Below are 22,557 nucleotides of genomic sequence, written 5' to 3'. Positions count from 1 at the left end.
AAAGTTTATGCCTTGTGTTTTTAAAATTGTCAGATTATTTTTATGCAAAACTAGCTTTTACAGTAGTTTTAATTTTGAGTGCATTGTGTGCCTCATATGAAATATATTTCACACAAGATCATATCCAGTCCAGAAAATACTCTATTTTACGTTCATTGTGATTGCATGATTAAAATGTTTTTTACAATATTTCCAGAACTGGTCACTAGAACATAAAACCCTAATGCATTCTCCACTTGCCTTTTGTTTTATTGCAGAGTTCTTCTGATCATATTAACTCATTCGTATAAATTATGTAAAAACAAAAAATAGTAGCTTAATGAATTGCCATATTATCAAGTGATGGATTTTTTGGACCATGAGGGTTTGTTTTGTAATATTCTTTGGTCGTTCCAAGTGTAAAATATTGTTTGGAAAAAGCACTAATATATGGATTGTCTGATAATCAATTGCTTCATTATAAAGAAAATGTTTGATTAAAATGAATGTGACCTTTGAAGATTGCAACATTTTGTGAGAATGCAGAACCAAAATGAGATATTAAAGATAGTGGGAAATAATGGAACATGAAAATTCAAAAAGGTACGAACAATTCTTAAAAGACATTTTACTGACATATATGTCGACGAACACTGATAATTTAATCTTTTCTTTAATGAATTATTATTCATGTGAAAAGTTTATATATTTATAATTACTTTTATATATTTACCAATTACTTTTGAAAAAGTGTAAGCAGAAAATAATTTGTGAGCTTCAGCTCACGTCTTTTTGGGCTGCATTTTTCAATGACTGATGGAGATAAATGGTCATGAATTCCATCCCATTAAAAGCAATGTGAAATCAAGTTCCATTTGACTACAGCTGGATAGGCTGTAAATGACTTAATAACTACTGAAGTCATGTCCTATAGTAATACCATGCAATCCATCACATATAAATATAATTTTCTAGTCTCTCAAGGTGTGGCAGATACATTATTCCAACACATAACCATGCCTAATCCATGGCAAGTTAAAAATTGGAACCTGAGAATTCCCCTTTTCATACAAACAACTGCCTTGATGTGGGTACCTTTCAAAAACACGACAACGCCACATTCGGCACATTTAGCCCCCCCCTGGCGCCGTTCCCCCACGCACACCTACAGTTGTGCACCCTCTCAATTGCTTTTGTCCTTCATCGGTGCTTTTGCTTGTGTCCCGGATGGAACCGGCCATAGACAGAGAAGAATAATGAGGTGACAAATATGAAGGGCTATGGAGCTGCTGCAAGTCGAGGGGTAAGTGTTCCACGAAAGCTCCACGAGACCCAGGATGAGGACCCTAAAAGCCAAAAAGCAATGTGTTACAATTAGTAATGCAGCAAATTTTGGGGTCATTGCCATTGACACACATCAGGTTTGGTTGTTTCTGGTTTGGACACTTTTGTCAGATGTATTGAGACCGCTTGGTTGTCACTTTGTTCCTGGGTTTTCACTTAATTTTTTTGCATAACGACCTTGGTTCTTGCTTCCCAGCATCACAGGTCCACCCTTGGAATAGATCATAACACTAACTACAGTGAGGAATATAAGTATTTGAACACCCGGCTATTTTGATATTACTCCCACTTAGAAATCATGGAGGGCTCCGACATGTTTATTGTAGGTGCATGACCACAGCGAGAGGGATAAACTAAAAAGAAAAATCCAGAAATCACAATGCATGATCTTTTTTAACAATTTTTTGTGTAATATTGCTGCAAATAATTATTTGAAAACCTGACAAAATGAATGTTAATATTTGTAACAGTAGCCTTTGTTTGCTATTACGGAGGTCAAACGTTCCCTGTAGTTTTTCACCTTGGTTTGCACACACTGCAGGAGGGATCTTGGCCCACCCCTTCACACAGATCTTCTCTAGATCAGTCAGGTTTCAGGGCTGTTGCTGAGAAACACGGAGTTTGAGCTCCCTCCAAATTTCTATTGGGTACAGGTCTGGAGACTGGCTCAGCCATGGTAGAACCTTGATTTGCTTCTTACGGAGCGACTCCTTGGTTTTCTTGGCAGTGTGCTTTGGGTCGTTGTCCCGTTGGAAGACCTAGCCACAACCCATCTCCAACGCTCTGACTGAGGGAAGGAGGTTGTTCCCCAAAATCTCACAATACACGGCCCCAGTAATCCTCTCTTTAATGCAGTGCACTCGTCTTGTCCCATGTGCAGAAAAAATCCCCCAAAGCAAGATGCTACCAACGGCACACTTCAGTCGGGATGGTGTTCTTCGGATTGTAATCTTCATTTTTCTTCCTCCAAACACGCTTAGTGGAATATGACCAAAACGTTCTATTTTGGTGTCATCTGACCATAAAACTTTCTCCCATGACTCCCCTGTATCATTCAAATGGTCATATGCAAACTTAAAAGGTGACACGTGCTGGTTTAAGCAGGGGAAACTTTCGTGCCATGCATGACTTCAATCGAAGACGTCATAGTGTATTACCTACAGTAACCTTGAAAACGGAGGTCGCAGCTCTTTTAAGGTCATTGACCAACTCCTGTCGTGTAATTACAGGCTTATTCCTGACATTTCTTAGAATCATTGGGACCGTCATGTTTAGCTTCTTCCATTCTCTAATCATTGCTCCAACAGTGGACCTTTTTTCACTAAGCTGCCATGCAATTGCTCTGCAGCTCTTTCCGGCCTTGCGAAGGTGTACAATTTTGTTTCTGGTGTCTTTGGACAGCTCTTTGGTCTTCGCCATGTTACAAGTTAAAGTCTTACTGATTGTATTGGGTGGACAGGTGTCTTTTTGCAGCTAACGAGCTCAAACAGGTGTATCTAGATGATACATGGAGTGCATGTGGACTTCTAATGGGTCTTATAGGGTTAGAATTCTACATGATACACAGGTGTTCAAATACTTATTTGCAGCTGTATCACACAAAAAATTGTTCTGTTTTTTTGTTTATCTCTCTCACAGTGGACATGCACCAACGATGAAAATTTCAGACCCCTCAATGATATTTAAGTGGGAGAAATAGCAAACTAGCAGGATGTTCAAATACTTATTTTCTTCATTGTATGTATAGCTCAACAATTTGAATTCATTAACATATACTTTGTGTTTGACATGTGATGTGTTTGTCCTTGTAGGTCTACTGGCACGCACTAAGCTTGAAATGAAATGATGAAATGATCTGCATTTATATAGCGCTTTTCAAGTCAATGACTTCCCAAAGAGCTTTACATTGTGCTTCACATTTCCCAATAGCGGCCGTGATCTGTGCAGCCATGTAAGGCGCTAACCTGCTTATTGGGGGTATTGGGGGTTCAGTGTCTTACCCAAGGACACTTCGGCATGTAACACGGACAAGCCGGGATTTGAACTGGGATCCCTTAATCCTTAAACGATCGCTCTACCTCCTGAGCTACTGCCGCCCCATGATGCTGCATATGTTATTTATTTTTATTATTACTATGGGAGTGTTACTCATTTGTCGCATTGGATTGCAACAACTACCGCGCCGACATCAGCATCATTATCAACTTCTTACTAATCCTGTTTCTCTGTCACGATTCACTCTCCTGTCGGTTACAAGTTAGTGTCCCAAAAATTATTATGTACACTTCAAATAATTGTCATTGTTTGGGTACACATTTCATTCTGATTTTGAGCATTTAAAGTTGTTTAAGTACATGATTTATTAAGATTTTGTGTATTTTAGAATGCGTTGGAATGTATATAAATAAATACCATTACAGTACATAGTATGGGAAAAAATGTTTTGGTACTAATACAATTTGGTGGTCAAACATGGATCCCAGACAGATTATGGTAGAGTACAGATGTATTACTGTATTTAAAATCAGCAGCTACTAATATACCGCTCATTATTTATTATTATACACTAAAAGCAGGTCAGTCTGCATGAAAGGTTCTAAAATGTATTTGGGGGGAGGAATTTTTTTCGGTATTAGCATTTGGGGATTTCGCCAGGTTTTTGCACATTTCGGTTTCGGCCCTAAATTTTCATTTCGGTGCATAACTACTTACAATATAAAAAGTTCCATCATGTTGATCCATTAGTATTGTGGCATACCTAAGAAGATGAGCCATCTTTTTAACTCCTCCACTCCATAGAAGGTAGGGCAGCGTGTGAAAGTACCACACATAGAACTGGTAATGCAACGAGCGACTGAAGCACATGCCGATGAAGTTGGAGGTGAACAAGATGAGGACGATTTGTGTTTAGCTGTTAAGGTCAGACAAAACACTTGGCAAAATATGAGACAATGGGTTAAGTGGGCAACTTTTAAAATCTCAAAAACTAGTTCTGTCAAGCAGTTGAAATATTAAATCACAATTAATAATGTGTCTCATAATTAAAAACACATAAACAAGAACATGAAGGATATGGTTGACTGTGTTCTTCTGAGCTGGTGGTTTCCTCTTGCCAGGTTCCCTTAGAAGTTCCAGTGGGCTTTCTCCAGATCTTGAAAAAAATGTGTTTTAAATTAAGTCGTTTTCCCAACAATAAGGGGTGCTATGTAACAAGCACAAGGTGTTAAGAATATATCGTAGCGGTCATGAGAAAAACGGGTATCCTCTTTTATTGACTTTTTATTGTTTTTCAAATGGCACTGACGATTTGAAACAATGAAATAAAAGTCTTATACGACAAAAAATAAATTCTCAACTTTATAGGCTGCAAATGTACCTGCATTTTAGGTGCATCTGTTCTAATTTCAGGATACTTTATACCGTTGCTTTAAAAAGAAAAATAAGAAAAAAAACTCTTAAAAATAAAATCGTCTCATCTTTTAAATGATTGATAATTTTCATAATTTCAAGATTTTTTTCTATGAAGATTAGAAAACATACTTGCTTAATATTTTTGCTATTTTAAGAAAACATTTTTTTAATGTCACAAAAAAAACAAGTTAAAATATATTTAAACAAATACACTTAAATCAACTGTATTTTTTAGATTGTTGATCATATTGATTATTTTGAGAAATATTTTCAATCAAGATCAGAATAAAATACTTGAAATGAACATAACAATCAAACATTGCTAGATATATTTTCTTATTTTAAAAATTAACTCTGCCACTATATCAGACAAGTTAATATATTATGTAAAATACATTTAAATCAATACGTTTTAATGAATAATTTTTTTTTTTTTTTTTTAAATCTCCAAGAGCTTTCAATAAATACACAATATCCCTACTAAAGAAGCTTAATTTTCTTGATTGTACATAATTTTGCTGTGTTTACAATTACCACTACACTACCTGTAGCACATTTAAAACTTACATTTGGTTGAAATGTATTCTCCACTTATTTTCCTAAAGGACATATCGTCATGTTTCACCGCGATTGCCAGAATTCTACCAACCCGACAGATTTTGTCTCACCTTTTCCAGCGGTAGAGGGCAAACAGCAATAACGTCAGCAGGTGAGCTGCCAGCAGGAGCAAGTGGAAGTAGCGGTTCAAAAAGAGCCACTCGGGCAGGAAACGCCAGTTCACGGTCCACTTGAAAATAAACTGACGTCCCAGGTCAAAAGCCCGACTCATGTAGCCGACGGGATTCTCCAACAAGAAAGGCAGGCCCAGCAATAGCTGTAATATGAATTAGAGATCAAACTCTGCAAGTATGAGTGTATGGTAAGTTTTTACCTGTATGCCTGCGCAAAGACCGAGTTTTGGGATTGTCTTGATTAAACCAAACTCTGACAGCAGGAGGAACAAGAGTCCCGGTGCAAACAGGAGCACGTTCATTTTTACAGACACTGCTAAACTGTCGGAAAGAGAAGAAGACTGGACTGTAAATTAAAAGAATGATATTTGAATTTTACTAATGGGCAACACAAACAAGCAAGTACAGTAGACCCCTAGGATACGACATTAAACTGCTCTTAGGTGGGGATTGCAAAGTGAAATTGCCAAATGGCTGCGGATAGGGAGCTAGGGTATTTAGATAATGCACTCCAAACAACCGTTACCACAGGTTAAAACATTAAAACTGTATACAGTGGCCCCCTACATACGAGCTACTCTAGTTAGAAATTTGAGATATGAGATTCCTCTTAAGCAACAAAAGTGACCAAGATACAAGAGAAAAGTCGAGTTACGAGAATTTCCAGACGCTACAACTTGAGGGCCAAGTGCTGAACACCACTTTTTTTTAGGAAGCTGGGAACGGATTTATTAGTTTTCAGTCATTTCTTATAGGTAAAAATTATTGTTGTATACATATTAAACATTGGAAAAAAATAGAATATAGTAAGTAATTGATATTGTAATATGATTGGACAAGAATGAAATAATATTGAATAAAAAATACACATGTACATGAAAAATGAAATTTTTATCTTCGGCGTGGCTTAAGCTATTACAGTGGAGTTATTGGGTGGATGCAGAGGATGGAGGAGAAAACCTTTTAAAACAGAAATTTTAAAACCAATTGTGGTCATTTTTATGCATTCAGAATTGTGGCTTTCATCGTCCCCTTACTCTTACAATTGTTCCAATTGTCACATGGTTATGACTATATTCCTGAACGAGGGGTAAATATGTGTGTGCCTTCTTCATATTTCTTGATAATTGCAAGCTTCATTTCCATGGACATCATGTTTTTTGCTTCTCGCTTTAGCATCACTGCAGGTCTTGGGACTCAGCTAACAAATAAGGAACTAAAAATACCGTATTGTATCGCACTAACTTACAGGTCTTTACAAAGCAAAGAGATCCTGAACTGAATGAAGAAAGGTATTTTGGGAGGTATTGTGGGACTAAGTTTAGCCAATCTTCATGATTCTGTGACGCAAACGAATAGCAGACCAGCATCTTGTATGACGTTGACCAATAGTAGACATGCATCTTACAGTCAAAATCACCAACGCCAACGAGCTTGAATTAAGTACATTATTGTCATACAAAATAATTTGTCGCGAGCTATGTATGTCTCTTTTCATGAGTGCATCTGGCTTGGAGATGAAATTTGTCTCAGACTTATCTTCTCTGTGTGGTTCCAACATAAAAATGTACAAAGCTGAACTTATTCTATACAAAGACACATCATTATTTTACCATAAGGGTTGAGTCCAGTATATGTAGGACACAGTCTCATCTACAGTTTACTCTCACGGTTGCCAAGGAATCCTCTACAGACCCTTTCATTTGCTTGCAAACGTTAAGTATCTGGTGGGCGGGGCTTAACCTGTACGCAAAAAAAAAAAAAAAAAACATGCGCTGGTCAAAAGACGGATGAAAAAAAGCTGTCGTTGCTGCTAGCTGTCGTCATAGTGTGTGTTTATGTCCGAAAATTGGAGAAAAAAACCTTGGAGATCAAAAATTAAAGCTTTGCGATGCCAAGCCCAATGCCAGGCCATAATGCTTGATATTACCATTTCATGCAGTGAAATAAAATGCATTGAAGAATTCGCTTTTGTCTGGGAAGCATGTTTGAAGGTTTTTTTGAATTTTGTCTTAAAATATAGGGTGTAGCCCTCTTAAAAAGAAGCTAAATAGTTTGCTTTCATGGCTATTTGGGTAAAAAAGGTTCCCAACCCCTTTTGTAGGGTGTGAAAAATGCCAAATTGAAAGGCCCCCCAAAAAAATGCAAATCTGCATCATAACGTGAAAATGTATTAAGGCGGAGATGCCGTATACCGGGGGTCTGTATTTAGAAAGACGACTCTCGCCTGTAAACGGCGCAGCCGGGCGACCAGTGTCCATCGATGAAAAGGTTCACAGCCGCAAACAGCAGCATCATTGCCACAGGATCATTGAACAAACGCAGGACAAAAATAGAGTGGATGCGGTAGGAAGCACAGCACATGAAGAAGAACACATACGGAGGAACCTGGAAATATATACCAGTATATATTTTAGTCTTACATCTTGCTGTCTAGTGTATCTGTGTTGACAAGCTTCCAATGAAATCTGCACATTATAAGAAAACAATAAGAAGTCTCTTACCAGGTCTAAAATACAGTTCCACAACAGGTTAGAAAGTGAGATAAAATGTTTTATAGAGCATTTAGCTTACCTTTTTAGTACGGCAGTATATTCTGAACACCAGAAGCAGCGTGATTAAATAGAAGCCAGCAAACATGTACTGGCCCAGACGGATGTTACTCCCGGAACTGGTGATGTAGTAAAGGCCTAAGAAGATGTACACAAAACCGGCAGGGTACCTGCAAAAAAATGACATTTTGCATTCTGCATTGTTTTAGATATTACTCGCTAATTTAGACTTACACTAAAGGACCAGTGCCTCCTTCAAGCTGGGTATAGTCATAGGTACCATTAATGACTCCTTCCACTTCAGCCATGTAAGCCTGCCAGTCAATTTCAGTGTCTGTGGGACAGAGGGTTTATTAATAAGAACATTCTCAGGTGTGAATGAATGAGATTGTTCAAACCAAATTGTAATTGTATAGGACTTTTTAGCACTGAGGTGCAAGTCGATGCGCTGCATAAACATATTCAGTATTCGATATTCCAACCAACATAAAGGAACATTGAATACACATACAAAATGAGTAATAAAAAAATCTTTAAAAAATAAAACATCTAATACTACTTCGTAGAGGACTCAAATAAATGTTCAAAGATTTGTAGTTTTTCAAGAAAAATATTACAAATAAATATGAAAAATATAAGTAAAAGCTATTTTGATCACATTACCCTGATTTTAGCTAACCTGAGGCGTGTTCAGGAGAGTAATCAGACATGTAGTCGCTTGTTAATCGCTTGCCGCGCACTGCTGAACGTTTTGTAATCGCTCACTGTGATTGCCTTACTGATCCAAAATGGCCGACGACAGTACAATGGATTTTGTTCTACAGCGAGTTGGCTTACATGAGCGACAGTTCGCATATTGACACAGTTAAGGTTATCCTAAACGCAGTGGAAGGGTCATACCTGTCTTGCATTGTTCACAAACATTACCAGGCAATGTAAGACGATATATTACATCGCCAACAGCACTCGTCAGGGTGAGATCCTCCATCTTCTGCACTGTCGACGCCATGTTGGAAATCAAAGTAAGCGGTCTTTCTCCCGTGATTACTCGGGCACGCGAGCGCTCAATAATCATTGGCCGTTCAGAAGCTAGCGATAGCTAGCGATAGCAATCGCTCACTCTCCTGAACACGCCTCTGCATTGGCTCCCTGTTAGCTTAAGATGTGATTTTAAGTTTCTGTTGGTATTATACAAAATCATGCATGGACTTGCTCCCTCATATAATTCAGATTTAATTTCCCCCTATGTTCAGGTCCGGAGCCTTCGCTCGGAAAATGCTGGTCTACTAAGTGATCCCATGTTCGAGAGCGTTCTCCATTCGGGCCCCGGTGCTGTGGAATGCTCTTCCCCCTAAGATTCGATCTGCAACCTCAGTGGAAATGTTTAAATCGAAGCTTAAAACACACTTCTATTCTATAGCATAAGAATAGCTTGTATTTTATATATATTTTATGCTGACAATATCTGTGTATTATTTGTCAGTGCAACATCCATTGCAGCCTGGTCATTCTGGAAGAGGATTACCTCATGTGCGGCCCCTTCTCAAGGTTTCGTCATTTTCCTCATGTTGAGGTTTTTGAGTTTTTCCTTGCCCTCATGTAGGGTTTAGATCTGGGGATGGCGTAATAAGTCTGTGGTTTGCAAGAATCTGTATTCTGTGAAGCCCTTTGAGACTTCCTGTGATTAAAATAAACATGACTTGAATTTTGTGGCGAGATCTATTTTCAATATTTTTCATTTTTCCCAAACCCACTATCTTTTAATAAGAGTTTAGGAGGTTGAATTTGATATTTTAATGAGAAATAAGATTTTTAACAAGTATCTGATTCAATTGTTTGAGTTATTTTGTGGGTAAATGGTAAATGTTTGTACTACTTCATTTAACCTCTCACTGAAGACCTCCCAAAACGCTTTAACGATGTACTTCACACTTACTCATTCACAAACACATAGTAAGTTTTTTTCCCTTTTCATTTTTATCTTACTGAACATTTTGGAAAAAAAAATGTCGCAAGATGTTGTTTTGAAAAATCCAAAAGATGTATTTTTGACAGAAATAGTTATGAGGGATTGTCGAGCGGTTGCGGATGATATGATTCAAAGTAGCAGAGTTATTTTACTCTATTGACATTCCAAATACTGTACACGTCTTTTTAATCTGAAAGGTTTAAAATTAATATAACTCTTTTAAATATTGCTGATTATAGCTTGCAGTTTACTGGTATAAAAACTATTTTTTAATAGCATTGCATAAAATTAAGAACTCTTTATTTTTTAAGACAGTCCTGCAATGTTTTTAAAGTTTAAGGTAAAGAGGACAATAAAAGAGTGTTAAAAATACCTGGACTGTCAATAAAATTTAATTCTGCAGATGTAATAGATTAACCATTTTAGGCAGTTTAGACAAATATGGAAACATTTAACTCTGCAAACTAGTATACCACGCGTAGGCTGAAAAAGCCGCATGACAGGTGGTTGTCTCCGGCGTTCGTGCTAAAGCTAACCTTGTAGCATTCAGATACACCCGTCAAAAGGACACAGTGGCCTAGCATGCTAACTAGCCCCAAGCTACTTACATGCCACTTTCTGAATGACCCACACATTGATTCCGATTTCTAAGAGCCATAAGACGGACACCACTAAGAAAGTATATTCCGTCTTGAAGAGAACTAAATGCTTTTCGTTCCAAAGCGTTAGAAGCGTCGCCCTCAGAGGCGACGCTGACCCGGGAGGCTTTTTCCTCGATACTACGCCAGCCATTGCTAAGCTAGCTGCGGTGCTAACATGGGACTCTCACGCGCATGCGAACTACAGATTTAATAGTGACGTCGTAGGAAAACGTGCGTCACGTGACAATGAACGCACGACAACCTGCTTTCTGTATTTTAGAAATCGGCATTATCATTATTATTATTATTATTATTATTATTATATTTTAGTTTCAGTGAGTTCAATAATAATAGTAATAACAACAACAATGATAATAAAAATGGTATTACGCACTCCTAAAAAGAACAAAACAGTGCATACAAAGCTGCAAGTTCATTGTAAGACAAGGCAAAAATGCAATAAACAAATAATAAGAAGAATAAAGTCATAAAAAGTTGAAATACAAAAGGTTAATGAATGAATTAAAAACATAGTAAAACAAAGCAAAATCACACAAAACGCCTTCACCTGTATACAGCACTCCAGGATATATATGTAATAAAAGCTTTAAAAAATTAGAACAAAATAACACTAGGATAGGCAATATTTACAATGTTTTGCTTGTAGATTGGCCTAAGTAGTGCTTCAGAAAATAGTGCACAAAATTAGCAGCAACATTTTGCAAAATATAAGAGTAACGAAAAATATAAGTGTCTCAATAAACATCGAAGATTTTTTTTTTCACAGTCCTGAGGGCTTGTTTAGGGCGGTTATGGCCCTGAGGAAAACATTTCTTGGGCTGTGTTGATGACTCTCTGTAAGCCTTTTCTGTCTGCAGTCGCAATGCCAGCATACCACACTGTGATTATAAAAGTCAAGTCAAGCCATGTTTATTCACAAAGTAAAAAAAAACAAAAACAAGGTAACTATATGATGAGCAAATAATAATGAGAAATTGAATGCAAAAGGCTAATCAATAAATAAAAAAAGCATGGTAATAAAATGTGAAATCATACTAAAAATATTATAGAGAATATATCTATTCTAATGCTTCCGAATTTTAGACAAGGGACATGTAGCCCCAAGCCTAACACCATCATTATATAATTATCTAATTTGATGTATTCAACCTTGTGTCAAGAATACTTGATATAAGAGAAGAAAAAAGGAGGGGGGGCAAAAGTGGGAGATAGAGGAAGAAAATTAGAACGGTGTACAAGGTTCACTAAGTAAAAAACAAAATGTAATCTTGCAGTTACATGTAAGGTAGCAGGATGTAATAATATATGTGTCAGTAGTTCACAATTCACTGTAATGAAATAATTGCATCTAGTACCAAGGAACAAATGCTTACTATTGCAAATAAGGTGCAAGATTATGAGATGATAAATAGTATTTTGTGTGATAAAAACATAAGGGAAAAAAAGATCTTGCCTGAAATAAAAATATAAAAATAAAAATATAGGAATAAAAATATTTTATTTTTATAAACTTTTTTGTGTGACTTAATGTAACCATTCTTTTTGTTTTTTTAGCAACGCATCTTAAGCCCCAACACTCTTTGCTCTCCTTCCAAGCTATCTTAGCATGCTTCTGCCATGCTTGTTTTTCCACTCACCATTTTGCATTTCCAGGAAAAAGATTTGAATTTGTCACAGAAGGTTTAACAGTCCATTTGCCTGACCTTCAAGCAGACACAGTGTATTCACATGCTCAAGTGACATTATGAATGTAAGTGTGAATTGTTGTATTTTTCTCTATGTACCCTTGGACTATAGTTCAAGTCATGGAGATACCGTTCGATTAAAAAACAGATAGGATAGGCTCCCACTTCAAACTCACCTTTGTGAGGTGTGCAGATTAAGTGGGAAAAGTAAAAATGTAGTTGGTGGATAGATGCAGAGGGGGTACGAAATGGCGAAGAAAAGTCAAGTCATGTTTATATGTATAGCCCTTAATCACAGGAAGTCGCAAAGGACTGCACAGACCACAGATTAACCACAGAATATTATTACACCATCCCCTGATCTAAAACCTACATGAGGGCAAGGCAAAACTCAAAAACCTCAACATGAGGAAAATGACGAAACCTTGAGAAGGGACTGCACATGAAGTAATCCCCCTTCCAGGATGGCCAAGATGCAATGAATGTTGCAATAACAAATAATAAATAGATATTGTCAACATAAAATATAGGTTATTCATATGTTATAGAGTAGAAGTGTGTTTTAAGCTTAGATTAAAAAATTTCCACTGAGGTTGCAGATCGAATCTCAGGGGGAAGAGCATTCCACAGCACCAGGGCCGAATGGAGTACGCTCTCAAACCTGCGGATCTCTTTTTTGCTTCTTGGGATCTCTAGTAGACCAGTGTTTTCAGAGTGAGGACCCGATCATAGGGGGAAATTAAATCTGAAAGATATGAGGGAACAAGACCATGCATGATTTTGTATACTACCAACAGAACCTTAAAATCATATCTTAAACTAACAGGGAGCCAATCCAGGTTAGCTAAAATCGGGGTAATGTGATCAAACTTTCTTGTCTTAGCTAAAAGCCTCGCTGCAGCATTTTGTACCAGCTGAAGGCTCTTGATTTTGGACTTCGGGAGACCGGAGAGTAGTGCATTACAGTAATCGAGACGGGAGGTAACAAACGCATGAATTATAATCTTTGCATCCGACTGAGACAGCATAGGGCGGATTTTAGCAATGTTGCGAAGATGGAAAAAAAGCTGTTCTAGTAATATTCTTAACGTATGTTTGGAAGGACAGATTGGGGTCAAATGTGCCAAAACTGATTTTAAAAATTTAACCTGCGAGGATTGCCATGCCCCAAGAAGACTTTTTTCCTTAAACGCCTACTTATTCCTAATATTGTCCTGATCATCGATTGGTTACTGTCAAATTCCTTAGGCTAACAATGCATTCTTCCTATTTCTTGATAATCACCAACTTTATCATGGTTGCCATGTTTTTGCTTTTCCTTTTAGCATAACTGCAAGTTTTGGGACCCATAGTGAATATACATTACCAAAATACAGTATTGTAGCATAGTAACTTGAAAGTTTATACAAAGAAAACGAGATGTAGACTGGTATTTTAGAGACGTATAGGGCACTTAACCTCGACAGTTTTACATACGAACACTGCAAAAACTTGAATTTTGTACATTTTCAGGCACTCCAAAATAATTTGTTGTTGATGTCATATTTGGAATTCCTTATCTGAGGGTTAACTAATATGATGTTTAAGGAGTGTAGATGAAGAAACTTGAGAAGGGACTGCACAATACACAAAGAGGTAAGTATTAGTTTCAGGAGCGAGCAGCAGCAAGTCAACTGCAGGAGAGAGAGTGGGAAAGGTGAGATGGCACAACATTCATTTGGACAGGTAACTTAAAATTAGTTTTACCTGGTTATATCAGTATCAGAATTTTTTTCCCCCCATTTTATTAACACTCCACTTAGTGAAACATGAATATTTTGTTTGTTTGTTTGTTTGTACATGATTCAATTGTTTGTTTGTTTGTACATGATTCAAATTGAATCTTTTCTTCCGGCGCCGTCACGAATGGCAGCCACTCCAGCAGCTCCCGTGTTATTTTCGATTGTTCTCAGCTCAGGGATGCTGCTGGAAATGTGAATTTCCCTTCGGGGATGAACAAAGTATCTATCTATCTATCTATCTCTATATGAAAAATAACGAGGGGTCGAAAACATCTTATTCCACATCGTAATGTTAAAACATCTTAGCTGGGAACGCTGTAACTCGGGGTTTCACTGAATTTTATTGTATATGGCTGCCTCAGGAGTGAAAACTGCAATAAGTGAACAGCAGAGGGACACAGTCATCTGTTACATACCACAAATGGTCACTGCTAAATGCATTTTGAGAGCCCCCAGACTGGAGCCCCGGAAGCTGTCAAAATCTGGATATATCATTCTGATCAAATGTGCCTGCCTTTTGAGTTGTAAACAGAAATCAGATGACACGAAAGCATATATTTCACAATTAATAAATATGAGTAAAGTTGACAATAGCATAACTCAACTGATTTACATATTTGCAACATTCTATAAAAATTGACAGCTATAGTGCTACATACATTTGGGTGAGTCGAGTACAAGGCGTGCAATGAGATGTTTCATTCTGGAAAATATGTGATTTAAACGGTTAACAACGATAAACATATCCAGATGTGGATGTCCAGAAAGAAAAAACAGGTCGTCCACAAATCCTCCTTTTGTGAAAAACTTTTCACTAAATCCAATTTTTAGCATGTAACTTTTGTTTATCTGATTTGGGTTGACTTGAAGGACTTACTCAAGTGACGCAGTAATTTCCCATTGTGATGGATAAACTGTTTTTGAAATTTCTGAAACGTGGTTATGCAGAGGGGGGCAGAGAACACGACCGAGGACTTTCTGGGAACTCAGTAAGGAACTCATAGAATTGTGTTGCAACGAGCCAAGTACTGTACTGACGTTGTTTATTTTTGCGCCTCCTACCCACCCTTACCTGAAAAATGGGACATTAAAAAATACCTCTGCTGCTTACACAACTTTCTTGTTTGGGAGATTAAAGTTTTCAGGTTGTAAATATGTGTGATAAAAATAAATTGCGAACTATTTTTTTTTAATAAGTCTAATTATGACAGCGTAAGATTGTTTTTTTCCTGGTCTCATCAAAACTGAAAACTTTTATTTTCTATATAATGGCCGCCGCGTGCTGCGTACCTTCTCCGATTCTCGAGTTTGTTTGCAAACAAAGGCAAGCCACGTGGAAGACTTTCCCTACCTGGGGCGTGTAGTTTTAAACAAACCAACTTGCGACGAAGACGTTAACATGTAAACTACACTACCCACAATGCACCAGTGACCAGCTGAGTGGGGGCTCGGGGAAGGAACTTTTTTCCCTTTGACAAGTATAAATAGCTTGTGTGTTTACAGTTGGCTAGATCAGAGTTCTTTGTTCGTGGCATCTTAATTTCTGTGTGTCGAAAATGCGTGGTTGCAAAACAACCAACGTTTGTCCCGTATTTCCCCTTAGTGAATTTTAAAAACACATTTTTTAACTCTTTTCCTTCTAGAGGGTATTTGCCCTGGCCCTTTTGTGTCCACTCCGAGAAGGAAGCTTCAACTGAAAATCATCCAAAGGTAAAAAACGTTAATTTATGATAAAAATCTCGGTTGTATATTTGTATATTCATTACGGTGTTAGGAATAAGTATCCGTAAATCTAAATGCAAATATATTCTTTTTATTTTCTTTTAGTATGGTTGCCAGCCAATCGCAGGGCACACAGGGACGATTGGCACTAGCATGACCCCTTTGTTTACGACAAGCACACGTTTCCTGTATCCCAATGCATCGAACATCAATTATTGAACTTGTTCTTGGTTTATCGTTGAAATGCTTTCACAAAACGGATCTTTTTTCAACAATTCTTAAATCTAAAATTAAATTGGAATAAGCCCCTGAGGGGGGGGAATATTGTTTTCAAGTCATTTATTAAAGCTAGAATTCTGGGCAAAAGGAAAACAGCTTCTATTGTAGACTTATTATGGCTTTTTAAAATTGCAGGCTGATTATTAAAAGGTTATATTTACTATCTATCAATATGCATTTCAACTGGATTATAGCATTGCATTTTTTTATCTTCCACAGTCAAGACCATATACTTCTATACAACTATAGATGTGAAATAGATATAATCACTATATCATTGATTTAAACGTTGCATACATCGTTTACAACAAGATAAAACACAGCCTTCAGGATAAACATGGAAAAATATTTAAATGATACAAATAAGATTTAAAAAAATCAGATAGTTGGGTAATATTTACCAGGGAGTGGCCTTAATCGTGTGTACACCAGCAGCTACTTTGTGCTAAAATAATACAGATTCAAAAAAGGAATCTCACAATCTTGTATACTTGTTTAAGGCTGTAATGTCTCTTGAGAAAATTGTCCCTGAGCTTGGTAGTCTTTGTTTTGAAGGGTCTGGTCTGCCAGAGGGCATCAGGTCAAAGAGGCGGTGCCCAAGGTTAGATGAGTCTGTAATTTTATTGGCTCTGCTGTCGTAGTGAGAGCCGACAATGTTTTCCAGACTGAGCAGAGAGCAGCCGATGATTTTGTGGGCTGTGTTGATAACTAAGGATTATGTTGTTAGTGTTTCACAGGTTACAATTCTCTATGTGGCAGCTACTGGATATTTTTGACTTGTTAGACCCTAGCATGATTCAATTTCCTTCTCTATGAATCTGTTATTTTTGAGAGTTACGAAACTTGGCATGGTTACATTCCAAAGTCTGTGAAAGACAATAATTGAGAAAAAAACGTATACAGTAAATAAATTACCAGGTTCTCAAGCTATTTGTAATTTAACCCCCACCACACAAGTGTCCCTTGGCATGAGCAACAAAAATATTTGTTTCTATTGCCTGATATAAGTAATATTCTACTTAATTCAGGTCTTATGTGTCACTTAAATTCCGTCAATTACTTTGCGGTCCAACCAGTCCTTTTGTTTCGTTGCGGCGCTTGTTTAAATGTTTTTGGCAGGTTAACTTATTTACCTCTCACACGTGAAAAGAGATCAACAGTGTTGAACGTCAGCCAAAGTTTAAAAATAACCCTGCAATAAATGACCTCACAGCAACGAGCTGCCAATCAGCTGCTCCTTCGAGATAAAATCAGAATGTACCACGGATGGAAGTTATATTCAGGTCAAATACATTTTTGAACTACATTTCTGAAGAATTGATTGTTGTTTTTGGAAAATTTGTTTTAAGAGAATGGAGTGCGAGTGTACAACAGCTCTGTTGTACATGAACGGACATACATTAGGATTCTGGATACTCATGTAATCATGATCATATTTATAAAGTATGAACAAGTGTTTGTCAATGACTCATTTGTATTCAATCAAAATAAAACATGAGTGCATTCCTCGAAGAAATCTTAAATCTGAGATTAAAAATGTCGCCGAATATTTAAACCAGGATTCACCAATGTGGTGACCGTAGTCACTAGGTAGCCCCCTGAGTAGCCTGCGGACATGTTCTAGCTCAACTGTAATGGATCATTGTGATTTTCTTTGAAATTATATTTTCAACTAGTATGAGAAACCAATGACATGATCAGTTTCTTTATATGCATGATAAATTGTTCCAAAATTATTCTTAAAATTAGCCTATAATCTATCAATGAAAATCAAATCAATTCCCTTACACAAGGCAGATGTTTTACTGGTTGACTGAGTCTCTTTTAGTGTGCAACCTAGTAATAGTATAATAATAACACAGTAATAGCTATAAGTTGTTATTTTACAAATGTTTATCAAATCGGTGGCCAGTGAGCAAATCCGTAACAAAAAAAGGAGCTTTCAGCCTTAAATAGGTTGGTGACCATTTTCTATTATGAAGGGACTCCAAAACAATTGGTTCTAGAAAAACATCAGCAATTTATTTGCTAATCAGTTTTTGTCAAATGTTGTAACATTCACTTATCACTATGGAGATTCTGGTTCTACATCAAATCTGTGAGGTGTTTTCTTGACCGTTACATCTTACAAGTTTCAAACGAAGTAACGCATCTGTGTTGATTCAACGTTTATGATACAATCTCCCGCCTAGTCTTTGCCCCCCAGAGATGTTTCTAAACAAACCTGATATACATGTAAGCTGGTCTTTCCAACGGTCGTTTAACCTGTCTCCCGCCTCTTTCACGCACCCCATTGTGCTCCGGGGCACAACTGTTTTTTGGTGCCAGTGATGATCTAGAGCAGGGGTCAGGAATCTCTTTAACTCAGAGAACCATAAAAGCCAAATATTTCGATTTTTTTTTCTTTAAAGAGTCACAGCATACATTTTAAAAGAAAATTTATAAAAACCGTTTAACCAGACAAAAGCTTATTCTTCAAAACATTTTATTTCATTGTGTGACGTTTGATGATTCGATAAAGTCTATGAAATAATAATAATAATGCCAGAGCCTGTGTCCCATATAAATATAAAACTTAAAATTTGTCTCCCCCCGTAGTTCTTTTGTAGAAATGTCACAAAATTCTGCAAACTAGAATACCATCATACCTACCTTTGGGGCAGACAAGTAAAGGCAAGAGTCAGAAGTGAGTGCTTGCGCTGTCCAAAGCTCTGCCCATCCTACCGCTCACCCAATAAAATGGCTCTGTGTGCTTTGCTGGCTTTTTGGGTATTTAAAGTTTGTTGTGTGGGTTTTCTTTATAAATTTTCTCAGCAGTGAACATGCCAACATGAATATTTTAATGAGCTTCTATATAAAGGATGCCATATTGATTACAGCATATACAGGGTACTTTGGTCTAACACCTTGACTGTAAACTGTACTAAAAATGTGCCTTATATACACTGGACAATATCATTTAATATGTCAGCGTTGGTCTGGCTTCACTAGGCAATTCACTAGGCTTTGCTCTTTCAAAGTTAGAGATGGCATAGAGAAAATTTCCTTGGCTTCAATTTTGGCTCCCAGCCAGATATACAGCATTTATGAAAACATCCACATAGGGCTTGCGAGCCATAGGTTCCTGACCCCTCATCTAGACAAAGCGACAAAACACACAGAATTTGTTGGAAAATTTACTAGTTCTAAAGGAAGATGACACATGAAAAATTCCCACACGTGGACAGAACAACAACCAAAGTGCCTTGGCGACGGGACCATCAACTAAGATGCAGGCAGACTAACTATCTGGAACATAACAAAAATATGTACAGAAACAGAAAAATGAAGTTTTAGAGGATCTTCAGAATTCAGTTATCAAAGATCAAGCTTGTATGCAAAGCTTCTATAATGCACGCTCAATTCTACATCCCTTCATATGAAGTTAAAACAAAGAACATGACCGCACAAAAAGTACAGAAGAAACAAACCTGACACGACCAAGACAATAACCTTACAACCTTTTCTGTTGGAGCCAGCCAATATAAAGAGCTGGAATCATAAGTTGCTTGTGTGGACACTGATTAGACGCAGGAGGGCGTTCTCCAGCCATTCTGCCCAGAATTGCGCATTTTCAATGGAAATTATTGGGCTTTATCGTGACACCTCTCATCATTTCAAATATGATAAATTGCACAATTGGTGTTTGAAAAAAATCCCCCTCCCCACTGTTCATAACATGCAATATTGCGGTTTAGGTCCTTTTTTTATGAGATCAACTCAAAGTTCTCCGATTTTTGTACAGTTCTTGTTTATCAAAAATGTCATTTACATATGTGTCTGGTTTTGTGCTTTGCTACAGGTCATCTAAAGGTTGCAGCCATGGTGTTGATTTTAGGCAGACGGATGAACCGGGCCGACCCTGGGATCAGCGACTCGCCGGCTGTTAAACGCAAGGTAGGTTGGGAAGAGTCTAGAAACCTCATACGTGCAATTTCAGTTAACCCGCCAAAAATGATTTTATATCGTTAACACAGTGTTAATAAAAATGTGTATTCAAGCCCATGTGTGTTTATAGCGACCCTTAGTGGTGTAAAAATACTTAGTCCAATAAATAAAATACAAATAATAGGCAAAAAAAAGTACTATCTTAAATCTATTTTTAAAGACTCATAGGTTTTATAAAATGTATAATCATATTACACAACTTGAGACGCCCTTGAAGAAGCTGACTTGTTTGGAGGCAATCTTACTTCTACGGAAGCCCGATTGACCATTTTGTTTAGGTAGCTTTTCTTGCTGGTGCTTCCAGCACTAACCGCACACAGCCGAGCCCTGCATGTGATTATCACCGAGTCCCATTATTCAGGTATCTTTAAGTTATTTTCCGCAGTTTCCTTTTCTAGCCACTCATGTTTGAAACTTGACTGCAGGCTATGGCCTGGCGCCTGCTTCTATTATTGTTAGCTTCTTCTTGTAAATACATATTGTCTCGTCCTTCATTGTCACTTACCGTCCATGGCATGCATTTTAGTAGCTTCTCCCGCTAGTAGCTAAAGTTAGCCACATACAATATCTCTGACCTACTCAAGTATTAGTTTTTTTCAGCTGCTCCGGGTATGTACAGTTCACTCATTCTTCTTTTGTAGTTTGATTAACTCCAGGTTTCATGTTCTGTCGCTCACTTTTAATCTTTGCTCACACAAGTAAATGTGTAATTAGGGTTCAATTTTTTTTCCAAGTACTCAACTTTCGGCATCCATTGTGTGTCTCCTCCCTATTCACAAACTTCAGTGCTATTCTAAACTACAAGCACACATAATTGTGAGTTATTACTCACTGTCACTTTATAGAGTTTTAAAAAAACAACCAACAATATTCACAGTATTATCTGTTTTGGCGTTTTACCTTTAATGGAGAGGCCAGCTAAATACACAGGAAATTGGATAGGAGGGGAATGACATGCAGGTAAGAGTTACAAGTACTCAACACAGGATTTTAATTTGGGTCTCCCGCTAAAAGTATTGGACTGAAAGTCGACCCAAAGTATTTCCTAACAATATTACATTAAATAGGGACTATGCTGGTCTAAAAACTGCATTTTATGAATAGAAAAATCTAATTATTGCTCTTAAACTCATATAATCCAACCACAAAATGTTGTCTTTTGACTAGTAAAGACCAGTTTACAACAAATAACCCAGCATGGTTGTGCTCCAGACAGCATGCAAATTGTGGTTAGTCTTCATCTTCACTGGTAGAATGAACGTTTTTATCTCATCTTTATACAAATACAGTATATAAATCAGAATGCCGGCTTTGGACAAGTGGGAACAAACAAAACACATCATTTTTAAGAAATCCTTTGGGTTTATTTTGCATTAGATGGATGTCCTACCCGGACGGAGCTAATTTCCTTTTACGTGAAATTCAACAACTAAACTGTAATGTCGTTTCATTATATTTTGTAACTGGCTCAATGTATAAAGTGAGGGTTGAACATCGGAGGATCTGTTATAGGTGGCTCTAATAATAATGAAGTCAAAATCAATTGTTTGATGACATCATTTACATTTTATTCTGCAATTTAGCTTGCTCCATATATTTTAACGGGTTGAGGTCAATCTCCAGAAAAAGTCACATCCTGTGATAGATAATTGTTCTCCTGATTCCAATGTACCTTCTTCAAAAAATTCGCTTGTTACCCAACACGCGTTTATTTTTGGACTTGCACACTTCTGTGAAATCTTTGTCACTTTTCCCAATAGAAATCGCAAACTGTTGAGTCAGAAATCATCTATAATTTGGTTAATTGGACAACAATGTTCCAAAAAACATGTTATTAGCAATTAGTCACCTATAGGCATTATTTAACCATTTGGATTAGTTGACTAAGTGTTTAAAACCTTAGTCGAGGGGAGTATTTTGATAGAAAGTTTTACATTTTACAATGCACTTGAGCTCCATTTTAACTTTGGATAATTGGACAACAATGTTCCAAAAACACGTGATTAGCGATTAGTCACCTATAGGCATTAATTAACCATTTGGATTAGTTGACTAAGTGTGTAAAACCTTAGTCGAGGGGAGTATTCTGATAGAAAGTTTTACATTTTACAATGCACTAAAGCTCCATTTTGACTTTGAAATCCCTTGGCTTTCATATTAAGGTGTGGGCCTCAAAATATCATTCTGGGGGCCGCAATTGCCCCCCAGGCCTGAGGTTGGGACCACTGGTCTAAAGGAAAGGGGCATCGGTTGGTGAGAAACTTGCTGAGATGGGATTTTCCAGTAATTAAGGGAGTCACATCTTTGATAACAAAACCTGTTATTAACAGACTCAGATGTATTTTGTAGGTAATATTATTAATGTTCAATAAATTGTGATATGATATTTTTCAGATTGCCCACTACTAATGGGACCCTACTTTTAATTAAATGTTTTGAAAACGAGACATTTTTT

At 37.1% G+C, this 22,557-nt stretch overlaps 2 protein-coding genes across 3 annotated transcripts in view; one reads left to right on the top strand and one right to left on the bottom strand.

The window, feature by feature from the left end:
* Positions 1-560: 560 nt before the first annotated feature.
* Positions 561-10,803, bottom strand: alg3 (ALG3 alpha-1,3- mannosyltransferase). Its single transcript, XM_088346572.1, has 9 exons — positions 10,595-10,803; positions 8,252-8,351; positions 8,040-8,187; positions 7,693-7,853; positions 5,666-5,786; positions 5,403-5,608; positions 4,399-4,474; positions 4,082-4,227; positions 561-1,325 (listed from the first exon to the last, which is right to left on the bottom strand). The coding sequence occupies exons 1-9, from the start codon at positions 10,776-10,778 to the stop codon at positions 1,163-1,165; spliced, it is 1,305 nt and encodes a 434-aa protein (XP_088202698.1). The 5' UTR covers positions 10,779-10,803; the 3' UTR covers positions 561-1,162.
* A 4,808-nt stretch (positions 10,804-15,611) lies between these two features.
* The window catches only part of klhl24a (kelch-like family member 24a), a 28,482-nt gene continuing 21,536 nt past the window's right edge, over positions 15,612-22,557 (top strand). For both annotated transcript variants that reach the window (XR_015851905.1, XM_088346571.1), the window contains exons 1-2: positions 15,612-15,824; positions 19,957-20,051. Coding sequence is in view for 1 of the 2 variants with exons in the window: in XM_088346571.1 (XP_088202697.1) it covers positions 19,977-20,051 (75 nt within the window). In the remaining variant the exon portion in view is untranslated. The remainder of the gene's footprint in view (positions 15,825-19,956; positions 20,052-22,557) is intronic.

This window comes from Urocampus carinirostris, chromosome 1 (assembly GCF_059441175.1).
Source record: "Urocampus carinirostris isolate Australia breed hairy pipefish chromosome 1, RoL_Ucar_1.0, whole genome shotgun sequence".
Classification (NCBI taxonomy): Eukaryota; Metazoa; Chordata; class Actinopteri; order Syngnathiformes; family Syngnathidae; genus Urocampus; species Urocampus carinirostris.
Note: the sequence above shows the minus strand (reverse complement) of the source record. Positions and strands in the feature narration are given on the sequence as shown.